The sequence below is a fragment of the Podarcis filfolensis genome (genome assembly GCF_964270895.1).
Source record: "Podarcis filfolensis genome assembly, chromosome: 2".
NCBI lineage: Eukaryota > Metazoa > Chordata > Lepidosauria > Squamata > Lacertidae > Podarcis > Podarcis filfolensis.
In genome coordinates, this window is record NC_139605.1 from 9,187,835 (window position 1) to 9,200,098 (window position 12,264).

General features: G+C 48.0%; 1 protein-coding gene across 2 annotated transcripts; it reads left to right on the forward strand.

Annotated features, from left to right (window-relative positions):
* The first annotated feature begins 1,230 nt into the window (after window positions 1–1,230).
* Window positions 1,231–9,228, forward strand: LOC310756832 (uncharacterized protein). 2 transcript variants are annotated; one of them, XM_083601670.1, is made up of 4 exons: window positions 1,231–1,437; window positions 1,863–1,994; window positions 4,515–4,649; window positions 6,612–9,228. In XM_083601670.1, the coding sequence occupies exons 3-4, from the start codon at window positions 4,628–4,630 to the stop codon at window positions 8,141–8,143; spliced, it is 1,554 nt and encodes a 517-aa protein (XP_083457796.1). In that variant the 5' UTR covers window positions 1,231–1,437; window positions 1,863–1,994; window positions 4,515–4,627; the 3' UTR covers window positions 8,144–9,228. The 2 variants fall into 2 exon arrangements, with proteins under 2 accessions (XP_083457796.1, XP_083457795.1); XM_083601669.1 differs by lacking the exon at window positions 1,863–1,994.
* The last annotated feature ends 3,036 nt before the right edge of the window (window positions 9,229–12,264 follow it).

Sequence of the window (12,264 nt, forward strand, 5' to 3'; positions counted from 1 at the left end):
TAGTAGACTTGGAAGAGACCCCAAGGGTCATCTAGTCCAACCCCCTGCAATGCAGGAATCTCAGAGAAAGCATCCATGACATATGGCCAGCCAACCTCCAAGGAAGGAGAGGCCACAACCTCCCAAGGGAGCCCCTTCCACTGTCAAGCAGCTCTCACATTCAGAAAGTTCTTCCTGGTGTTTAGTCGGAATCTCCTTTCTTGTAACCTGAAGCTATTGGTTCGGCTCTCACCCTGTGAAGCAGGAGAAAACTTTCTGACAGCGGAATGGACTCCCTCAGAAGGTGACGGACTGAAATTTTTAAACAGAGGGTCATCGGTCAGGGATGCATTAGTTGTGATTCCTGCACTATTTTTTTTTTTTGTGGGGGGTTCAACTAGATGACCTCTGGGGATCCCTTCCAAGTCTGTTGTTGTTTAGTCATTTAGTCGTGTCTGACTCTTCGTGACCCCCTGGACCAGAGCATGCCAGGCACTCCTGTCTTCCACTGCCTCCCGCAGTTTGGTCAAACTCATGCTGGTAGCTTCGAGAACACTGTCCAACCATCTCCTCCTCTGTCATCCCCTTCTCCTTGTGCCCTCCATCTTCCCCAGCATCAGGGTCTTTTCCAGGGAGTCTTCTCTTCTCATGAGGTGGCCAAAGTATTGGAGCCTCAGCTTCAGGATCTGCCCTTCCAGTGAGCACTCAGGGCTGATTTTCTTCAGAATGGATCGGTTTGATCTTCTTGCAGTCCATGGGACTCTCAAGAGTCTCCTCCAGCACCATAATTCCAAAGCATCCAAATGAATCCATAATTCAAAAGCATAATTCTTCGGCGATCAGCCTTCTTTATAGTCCGGCTCTCACTTCCACACATCACTACTGGGAAAACCATAGCTTTTACTATACGGGCCTTGGTTGGCAAGGTGATGTCTCTGCTTTTTAAGATGCTGTCTAGTTTTGTCTTCCAAGTCTATGATTCTACAATTCTGTAAGGCAGCTTTTGATTTTCCTCACTCGGAGTATAAAAAGCAAAGAGTCCCTCTAACTGGGGGTGGAAAACATTGGACACCTGTATCTTCCACCCTGGCCTGTGAAACTTTCCGATGTCACTACAGGCTCCCCCGGAAGGTTGTGGCCTCTCCTGCCTTGGAGGCTTTTAAGCAGATGTTGGATGGCCCTCTGTCAGGGATGCTTTCTCTGAGATTCCTGCATTGCGGGGGGGGGGGGGGTTGGTCTAGATGACCCTAGGGTTCCCTTCCAACTTGACGATTCCATGATACCTCGTGCGGCCACCAGGGGGCCCCGGAGGTTGCGCTGGGAAAGACAGGAAAGGGGATCCCGTCCTGCCTTAAATGATCGACTCTGCAAGGGGCTGCCTGGGCTTCCCATGCATTTTATTTTGCACGGCTTGCGGGGCGCGGCTGTCTCCGTGGGGGAGCCTTGCTGCAGCCCCTGGTAAGTTTCACAAAATGCAACTAAAGGGTGTGCATTTTGGGGTGCGGGTGGGTGTGTATCTGAGATCGGGTTTGCAAAAAAAAAGGGGGAGGGTGCCAGCAATGTGGCCTGTTTATTTCTGTGTCCAGAGGTAAGATCCGAGGCCCTGAAATTGGATACAAGAAGCTTTATGTCCTTGTTGCCATTTTTAATCTCCACGGGTGTGTGGAGCGAAGGAACCCGCAAGCAAACTGATCTGCGGGTGCATTGATATTAATTTTAATTTTTAGTTGCTCAGGGCTACGTTCCTAAGGAATAGGAGTGCACAGACAGGACTGCAGTCCAGCCCTTTTCTTTTTAATGAATGCCAATCCACTCGAGATATTTCTCTTTTTTAAAGCCAATTCACTTCAGATTTATTGCATTTTTATATTTTTTATTGCCAGAGGCAGATGTTCAATAGGGTGAAAAAGAAATCAAGAAACCAGGCTGTATGGAACGGTCTGGGGTCTGCTGCATTTGGGAACAAAGGCCATCAGAAAAGACAAAGGCATGAAAAAGGCTGTCAGAGAGATTCAGTGAGAAAACATTCTCATATATTGCCTCTAATGTCTTCTGCACCTGGGGGAGAGATCCCATCTGAGAGAGTTTTTGGGTCCAGACCTTTATAAATAAATATAAATAGTTATGTCATCCAGGCACATTTCTTTCTTACAGGGATGGGGGGGGTGACCCCTGGCCCCTCCAGAGGTTGTGGGGCTCCCAACTCCCATCAGCCCCCAGGCTGCGCAGCCTAGTGGTCAGGGGGAGATGGGAGTTGTAGTTCAACAGCATCTGGCGGGTGCTAGATTGTCAGTTTTTCTGGACTGGAGTCATTGTCAGGCGTCCAAAGTGTTGTTTCTGTTGTTGTTATGGTTATGATTACATGCCTAGTTACCTCATTTCCTCTCCTCGGTTTTTGATCACAGTATATTAAAGCCCTGTGTATGTCGTGGATTAAAACGGGCCTGGCTAAGCACTACCTGGTGTTGGACTTCAACTCCCATCAGCCCCTGCAGCCATTTTGGCCAACAGCAGGGGCTGATGGGAGTTGGAGTCCAGCACCGCCTGGAGGGCAACACAGACTCCCTCATCCATGGTCCAGGAGCAACACTTCCGCTTTGGGTTTAAGAGGGCCCAGGGCTTCCAGTTTCATGAATGGGAAGGAGACTGCTGAGTCTTAATCAGCAAAACCAGTTGCATATTATTATTATTATTATTATTATTATTATTATTATTATTATTAATGCAATTTGTATACTGCCCTCCATCCGCAGACATCAGGGCAGTTCACAGCATAGAGGCCTGTAGTAGGAATACCAGCCTTGTAGCCTGACTCCCGAGTCCTGGCTGGTTTGTGTCTTTCTGCTCCTACATGGAGTTCAGGGGCAGAGCAACTGCTTCTATTTTTTATTATTATTATTATTATTATTATTATTATTATTATTATTATTTTCATTATTTTCATTATTTTCATTATTTTCATTTGTTTATTTTGCTTTCAGATCAAAGTTTTACAGTCACACATCCAATATACAACATAAAACAAGATTCCAAAGAATCTCCCAGACTTTCTTCCTCCTCTTTTGTGGGTCCTATTGTTAGCCATTTCCTCCTGCATCTTTCACGATAATCCAGATCTTTTACATCTCCGTTATGTCCAAAATTCACCATTAAACTACAAGGGTTATTCCAGTCCTACTAACGGTTTACAATGGTTTTTAAGATAAATTATAAATTTTCTCTATCCCTTATTAAAATTCTGGTTTCTGATTCTTCTGGTCATTTTTGCCAATTCGGCATAACCCGCCAACTTAATCTGCCAATCCCTGACATCTCCCATTAAATCAGGGACAGGGTACCTGTGACCCTCCAGAAGTTGCTGGACTCCAAGTCCCATCAGCCACTGTAGCCAATGGTGAGGGATGATGGGAGTTGTAGTCTAATATAGCGGCAGATTCCAAAGTGCAGGGTCCCTTCATGAGTGTCGTAGCTACTCCCCCTTACAGCCACTCTCTTCCTAAGATGAAACAACCTTCATATGCAGTAATCGTTTAATTATGTGAACTGCCCTGATATACAAATTTTAATAATAATAAAAAAATAATGCCATAATAATTAGGGATGCACTGTGACAGTTGGTGCAGCTCTCTGTGTTTTGCCTTTTGGCTAGATCTGCTATTTTACCTGTGCACATACCTGTGCAGATTATTGGGAGTGCTCCCATGTAGAATCATAAAATTGTAGAGTTGGAATGGACTCCCCCTGGTCATCTAGACCAACCCCCTGCAGAGCAGGGATCTCAAGCATCTATGGCAGATGGCCCTCCAACCTCTGCTTTAAAAAAAAACCTGAGGAAGGAGAGTCCGCCACCTTCTTTTGGAGCGACTTAAATCGTGTGTTCTCTGAAGTTCCATTGTACATAAAAGAACTTGTAGCTTCTCTCGAACCCCAAGCTCCTTGTGTTTTCAGTCTTTGGAGCAGGCAGGGGCTAAAGTTGCATTTTGGGGTCTCCCTTTGACATTTTGTTATACAGGGGCAGCCACCGTAAGGTCACTAACAGACTGCCCTGGTCAGTTGACGGGTTCTATGGATTTCTGCGATATTGCCATTTGTGATGTCAGAGTTGTTGTGTCGTTGTCCTCTTCTTTCGTGTAGGGACTGGCCTTCTTGTTTTAAAAGGTAAAGGGACCCCTGACTGTTGGGTCCAGTCGTGGACGACTTTGGGGTTGCGGCGCTCATCTCGTTTTATTGGCCAAGGGAGCCGGCGTACAGCTTCCGGGTCACGTGGCCAGCATGACTAAGCCGCTTCTGGCGAACCAGAGCAGCGCATGGAAACGCCGTTTACCTTCCCGCCGGAGCGGTACCTATTTATCTACTTGCACTTTGATGTGCTTTCGAACTGCTAGGTTGGCAGGAGCAGGGACTGAGCAACGGGAGCTCACCCTGTCGCGGGGATTCGAACCACCAACCTTCTAATCGGCAAGCCCTAGGCTCTGTGGTTTAACCCACAGCGCCACCCTCTTCTTTCTTTCTTTTTGTCCTCTTCTTTCGTGTAGGGACTGACCCTCTTGTTTTACGTAGAGGCAAATGACAACACAAGCCGGCTTCGCTGGAATGTCTGTGAAGCAAGATTCTCAGCCTATTTCTCTTTCCCCAAAGACACTATAAGATGGCGCTGGACTCCAAAACAGGTAAGACTCTGGCTGTGACAAGGATGGGGGAACTTTATCACCTCGAGGGCCACATTCCCTTTCAGGGGCCACATCCCAGTGGTGGGTGAAGCATACAATACCATTAAAACTGCCCCCCTGCATTCGAGCCGAAGAGGAAATAATCTGAATGGCACCGGTGAACTAATAATTCACCAATGACTGAAACAAGGATGCGAAGCCTGCATGGTCCTCCAGATATTTTGGTTGGACTACAACTCCCATCATTCCTCTCCTCTGGCTATGTTGGCTGGAGCCAATGGGAGCTGTGGTTTATTTGTGGAGGGCCACAGGTTCCTTCTCACTCCTACTGGAATGGGAAACAATTCAAGCTTTGGAATGCAACTTAGTAATAGTCGTCTTTCTTCTTGGGTGATCACTCTTAGCCAAGCAAGATTGTCTTCCATGAACATGGCCTTGACAGTGTGCCCATAAGTGACTGTGGAGGCCAATTTTGGATCCACACGTCCTTCCATAGTGGGGACGAAGGTTCCTGGGTGGGAGGTGATTGTGGTGAGGGTTTGCCAAATGTGCCTTCCTCATAGCACGTTTCTCCCTTTTGTCCTGAGTTCGAGCGTCTTCACAGCCCATGACACCTTTGGTAAAGGCTGTTCTCCAATTGGAGCGCTCGCAGGCCAGTGTTTCCCAGTTGTCGGTGTTTATACTACATTTTTTTAGATTTGCCTGAGAGAGTCTTTAAACTGCTTTTGTTGACCGCCAGCATTGCACTTCCATTTTTAAGTTTGGAATAGAGTAGTTGCTTTGGAAGACGATAATCCGAACAACATGACCAGTCCAACAAAGTTGTTGTTTTTGTATATAGAACACATAGTAGCTGTTTTTTGCATATAAAGCAAACAAAAAAATTTCCCAGGACTTAATGCAATATATTTTTTGTCTACAAAAAATTGTTGTTCCCAAAGAATTAAATAAAAACTCCTGTAAGGCAATTCCTTTGATTGGATCAATTTCTCTTGCTGGTAAAAGGATGCAAGCTTTTGGATTTCACAGATTAGTTTCATTGGGCTGAAGAGATTGGCAATTTAAATTCTCAGCTATATGAACAATAAAGGGTGCTATTAATACTACTACTACTACTACTAATACTAATACTACTACTACCAGCCTTTTAGAAGACATCTGAAGGCAGCCCTGTTCAGGGAAGCTTTTAATGTTTGACAGACTATTTGAATATTTTGTTGGAAGCCGCCCAGAGTGGTTGGGGAAACCCAGTCAGATGCGCGGGGTATAAATAATAAATTATTATTATTATTATTATTATTATTATTATTATTATTATTATCACTACTAGTAAAGGTAAAGGGACCCATTAGGTCCTGTCGTGGTCGACTCTGGGGTTGCGGCGCTCATCTCACTTTACTGGCCGAGGGAGCCAGCGTACAGCTTCCGAGTCATGTGGCCAGCATGACTAAGCTGCTTCTGGCGAACCAGAGCAGCGCATGGAAACGCCGTTTACCTTCCCACCGGAGCGGTACCTATTTATCTACTTGCACTTTGACGTGCTTTTGAACTGCGAGGTTGGCAGGAGCAGGGACCGAGCAACGGGAGCTCACCCCGTCGTGGGGATTCGAACCGTCGACCTTCTGATACGGCAAGTCCTAGGCTCTGTGGTTTAGACCACAGCGCCACCCACGTCCCTATCACTACTAGTACTACTATTAATAAAATTTGTATACTGCCCTATACCTGTAGATCTCAGTTAACCTATGGAACTCTCTGTCACAGGAGGCAGGAATGGCCACCAACCTGGGTGGCTTTGAGAGGATTAGACAAATTGCTCTTGTATTCATGTCCTGCTTGAGGACTTGGCCAGTGTGAGAACAGGAGGCTGGACTAGATGGGCCACTGACCTGATCCAGCCAATAGGCTGTTACCTTGTTAAGAAGAAGAGATTCATTTTTTAAAAAAATCTTGTTGTCGTAGGTTGTGCTTCCATGACTGAGAGTGAGGAGATTTCCTTGCACCTCGAGCTCTCCGAACCCGGAGCCTCACTTGACAGAGCCAAAGTGAGCATTTCCACGTCTCATGTTCCGGAAGAAGCATCTGTAGATCTCGCAGGTAACCCCATGGATCAGAGGAGTGGTGTATCCCAAGAGGGACTCTCGGCGGATGTCGGTGAATCGGAAAACGTGCAGGCGCTTGGGAAGGCTGGCAGACGCAAGCTGCGTATCGGGGAAAGTGCAGAGCCTGTCTCCCATCGCCTTAGACGTCAAAGAATCTACAAGCCAGAGAAAACCCGCAAATGCACGCACTGCGGGAAGCACTTTGGCTGGAGGGCGAACCTTTTGGGAGAGAAAACCCAGGCGAGGGCGACATGCTCAAGCTGCAGAGAGCTGGTGAGTCAGAGCACGCAGCTCCCAGTAACCAGGAAAATGCGTAAGAGGGAGAAAGCGCATCAGTGCACCGCCTGCAAGCAGGTCTTTGCGGGGAGCTCAGAACTGGCCGTGCATAAGAAAGTCCACCAAGCGGAAAAGCCGTACAAGTGCCTGGATTGCGAGAAGCGCTTTTGTTCCAAGGCGAACATGCTCCGGCACCACCAGATCCATACCGGACAGAAACCGTATCAGTGCTTAGTTTGCGGGAACACCTTCCGGCAGCAGGAGCAGCTCACTGCGCACGAGAGGACGCACACGGGCGAGACACCCTTCCACTGCGTGGTGTGCGGGAAAGACTTCAACAGGAAGTCAGTCTTCCTGACACATCAGAGAATCCACACGGGCGAGAGGCCGTACAAATGCTCCTTCTGCAATAAGCGGTTCATCCGCAGGGCCTACCACGCCATCCACGAGAGAATCCACGCCCGGGAGAAGCGCTACAAGTGCTCTGAGTGTGGGCAGAGCTTTAACTGGAATTCAGAGTTCATCGAGCACTTGAGGACCCACACCGGAGGGAAGCCCTACAAGTGCCTGGGCTGCGAGAAGCGTTTCGGCTGGCACTCGGACCTTATCAGACACCAGAGAATCCACACGGGCGAACGGCCCTACAAGTGCGCCCACTGCCGGAGGGGCTTTGTCCAGAGGGCGCAGCTCCTCTTGCACGAGAGGACCCACACCGGCGAAAGGCCCTACAAGTGCTCCTACTGTGGGAAAAGCTTCAGCCGAAGCTCCGTCCTCATCAGGCACCTCCTGCTGCACACCGGGGAGAAGCCGTACAACTGCCTGGACTGCGGGAAGAGCTTCTGCGAGAGGGCCCAGCTGGTTTCCCACGAGGTGACGCACGCCGAGGAGAAGCCCTACAAGTGCGCCGACTGCGGGAAAAGCTTCAGCTGGAAGTCGGCCTTCACACGGCACCGGAGGATCCACACGGGAGAGAAACCCCACAAATGCCCCGATTGTGGGAAGAGCTTCATTCGAACCACCCACCTTGCCACCCACCTAAGAACCCACGGGCGGGAGGCAGACAGCGATGCTTTAATCGGGGAGGACATTTTAAATGAAGGTGGCGGCTTAATGTAGAATGAAGAATCCCTGCGAGGAGCAGTGGCTGAGACACGAGGGCAAATAGGGGGATGTCCCGCCAACCTCCCAACTACCCGACTTCCAGTCCAGGGGGTGGCAGCACCGTCTGTCAGCTTCCTCTTTATAGTCTCCGTGTTTCCCTGGAAGAATTCGGCAGGGAAGATGGCAGGACAGAACTAGAATTAGTCGGCTCTGCCTGACATTGGCTCTCTGGCGCCACCTACTGTCAGGCTTCCACCAGGCTCAACAGTCACCATCCACGACTGCATACAGACAGGTAGCCATCTCAACGTTTGACGCTTTGGGCTGGCATAGCAGAGTGCGACTCAAAAGCCCTCTGAACGAATCGTACCTCAGCCACGAGTTTGCTAATTGGCATTGGCCAAGCGCCCAGTTTTAAGAGCCTTGACTTCCCCATCTAAACACTCGTGTGAAGAATTCTGGGAACTGTAGTTTATTAAGGGTGATGAGAGACATTGGGAGACACACACACACACATCCCGGCCGCCTATTCCCCTCACAGCGCTTACAATTCCCAGACCGATTTTCAGTCCTTCTTCCCAGGGAGTTGTAGCTTTCTGAGGGAGAATAGAGGGGATCTCCCAATACTCTTTACAGTTCCTGGGGTTCTTCAGGAGAAGCCATGGCTGTTTAAAGTGGTACAATGCTGCTTTAAGTGTATCGTGCAGGTGGGGCCGCACTGAGAGAATTAGTATCAGCGGTATGCTGATATGGCGAGGGAGAATGAACCAGGGTTGGGGGGCAGAGAAGTTTGGGGTGGCTGAGCTGGGGTGGCAGGGCAAAAATTCACTGCAGCCCATCAAAGGAAACTCCACACGAATCTTCAGGCCCAGAAGAGGAGCCGTTGTTGCTGTTGCAGCAGACGGAGATTCACATCTAGTTCCCAAGATTTGGTCTTATGAGGCAAAGGCGCTAGTCCTCAACATAAGAATGTGATGTATACATCTCACTGTTATTATTTTGTTGGTTATTTTCTTCTGTTTCCTTGTGTCCAATGCAGTCTTTACTTCTCTTGAGCTCATCTCTTACATTGCTTGATAAAGCTAGTTGGTTTACCTCAAGTTCTTTCCTTTCTCACTCTGCCCCATTAACGGGGCTGGGATACAAAGAACATGCAGGTTTTATGCTGAGTGTAAATGTCACGGACGTGTGCTTGGAGTGTATCTGACACACAGACAACTTTCTTCTTAGGATCAGGACCAAGGAAAATCTGCTGGTATATTTTATTAGTTGAACTCAGATTTGCACAGCACTGATTGGCCAGTACTTGTGTCAGTCCTGAATTTTCAGAGTTGGGCTGTTGCACAGCATTGACTGTCAGTCATGAAACCACGAACTCTCCCTTACTGGAACAGACTAAAAATCATTTAATCTGAGATAATTATTATTATTATTATTATTCAATCAAAACATTTCCAGTCAACTGATCTAACCAGTGGATGAACTTAATGTTGCAGCCCTAACTGAAACACACACAAACATTAAATAAAACAGATTATGTATTACAGTGTTCTTAAACCAAGGTGCGCTTTCCCATAGCAGCGGGGGACTCAATTTACAAATGGAACACACTCAACAGGAAGCGAAACATGTTCTTATTCCAAGGCAAAGTTCACAAACCAAAACACCTACTTCCGGGTTTGCAGCATTCTTCATCCAAGTTGTTCATAAACTAAACTCTTCTTAAACCAAGGTACCACTGTATAAAAGTGTTTTAAAACAATCAAAAACAAAAGTGATCTCAGCAGCAAGGCAAGTGGATTACAGAAACTGAGAGCGTGTAACACAGGCAGGAATTAAACAGGTGCTGCAGCGATGGGTGTAAGCTTGCCTTTTGAATTTCTCCATACTGTGGTGCATCTGTTAAGAGACAGCTAGGGATATTAATACTACCTGCCAGGTTTCAATATAAACTTCCTTGACTGTGGAGAATCAGAACAAGAGATGTGGTAAAGCTTGACGTATCCGAAATGAGAGCAGAGCGAAAGGAGGCTAGTAATGCCCACCTCAAATAAGAGATGAGCATCAGAACGCCAAATTATTCTCTGGCTGAGATTAAAAAATTTGTGCCAGAGAAGAATTTCAAGATTAACTTGCCCTCCAGCTATTCAACACATGAGTTTTGAAGGGAATGGAATGTAGCTCAAGGAATGCCTGCTCTGGATGCAGAAAATCCAAAATTCAAACATAGGCATCTCCAGTTTAGGTCAGGGAAGGATTTCTGCTTGAAAACCTGGACAGCTGCTGCCAGTCAGTGTAGACCGTATTGAGCTAGATGGACCAGTGGTCTGACTCCGTATAAGGCAGATTACTACGAAGCTTCCTATCTCCCCAAGAGTTCCTCTGGAACCACTCCTAGCCACACAAAATGGAAATTTATTATTGACAGGTTTTATGTGGAGAGGAAATTTGGAATGGGGTGTTTGGTACAGGCGGTAGACGCTTGAATTTTGATTTTCTTGGCGTTATGGCTCTGAGCCAAGACTGTTCAGAGGCAAATGCCAAAAGCAGCGTAGAGGGGGACTTGCTTCCTGGTCCTTCACAGATAGTCCCCCCATCGCCGTAGGATCCTGCACTGTCCCCTGGGAACTGCTGCCATCAGCCTCCAAGGATTCTTCCGTAACGCCTGAAGGACACTCCTTGCCCAAGTCGCTGCCCTTCCCAACCTCACCAGCTGCAACTGGCATAGCATGAGTTTCCCAGGTGCCGACACAGCCTCTAGATGTGGGGTTGCGACTCCCATAATCCCTGACTGGAAGTTGTAGTTCAGCAACAACTGGAAGGCCGTGGGCTAGTCCCCACAGCTACCGATAGTACAGTGGTACCTTGGGTTAAGAACTTAATTCTTTCTGGAGGTCCATTCTTGACCTGAAACTTTTCTTAACGTGAGGTACCACTAATGGGGCCTCCCGCTGCTGCTGCGCCACCATCACGCGATTTCTGTTCTCATCCTGAAGCAAAGTTCTTAACCCGAGGTACTATTTATGGGTTAGCGGAGTCTGTAACCTGAAGCGTCTGCAACCCGAGGTACCACTGTACTGAAGGGAACATCATGGGCTGAAGGACTGTTCTCCATTAATTTACAGCAAGTGTTAAATCGGTTTCATCCACAGATGGGATCTTGACTAAAAATGAGCCACCCAACACATCTCACCCAATGGTGGTTTCCCAAATTGTGGCTGGGTTTGGCGTTGTGCTGTTTAAGAGACCCAGGTTCAAATCCGCACCCCTCCCTCAGCTATGAAGCTCACTGGGTGACTTTTTGTGAGGTAAGTCACCGTCATCTACCTCAAAGGATTGTTGGAAGGATAAAATGGTGGGGGAAACGGAGCCTTTAAATCAGAGCTTTCCAAACGATGTGTCGTGACATGTTAGTGCGTCAATCATGTGAAGGTCTGTCACGCGAATGCTCCCGGCGGCTAGAAAAGGGTTAGTTTAACCACTGGTTTGCTAGTAAAACTGAATTACTCTGTCACAAAATGATGCATGTCTAAAAAGTGTGTCACCAACATGAAAAGTTTGGAAAGCTCTGCTTTAAATTCTTTGGAAAAAAGTCTATAAAGTAATTCATTCCAAGTTGGGGTGTGTGTGTACATAGACCAAGAGTCTTAACTTAAGTAATGTACCGTATTTTTCACTCTATAGGACACACTTTTTCCCCTTCAAAAATTAAGGGGAAATGTGTGTGCGTCCTATGGAGGGAATGCAGGCTCCTTGGCTTCAGCAATAGCAACGCGAAGCCTCCAAAGCGCAGAGAGAGCGCTCCCTCTGCACTCTGGAGGCTTCGCGTTGCTTTCGCTGAAGCCTGGAGAGCAAGAGGGGTCGGTGCACACCGACCCCCTCGCTCTCCAGGCTTCAGGAATAGCTGCCTGAAGCCTTCGGAGCGCAGCACGAGTTCCCACTGCACTCCGCAGGCTTCGGGTTTCTTTTGTTGAAGCCAGGAGAGCAAGACTCTCCTGGCTTCAGCAAAAGGAACCTGAAGCCTGCGGAGCGCAGCGGGAACTCGCGCTGCGCTCCGAAGGCTTCAGGGATCTTTGAGGCTGGCGGTGGGGGAAAGCAGCGCTTCCCCCCGCCAGCCCCAAAGAGCAGGTTGAAAG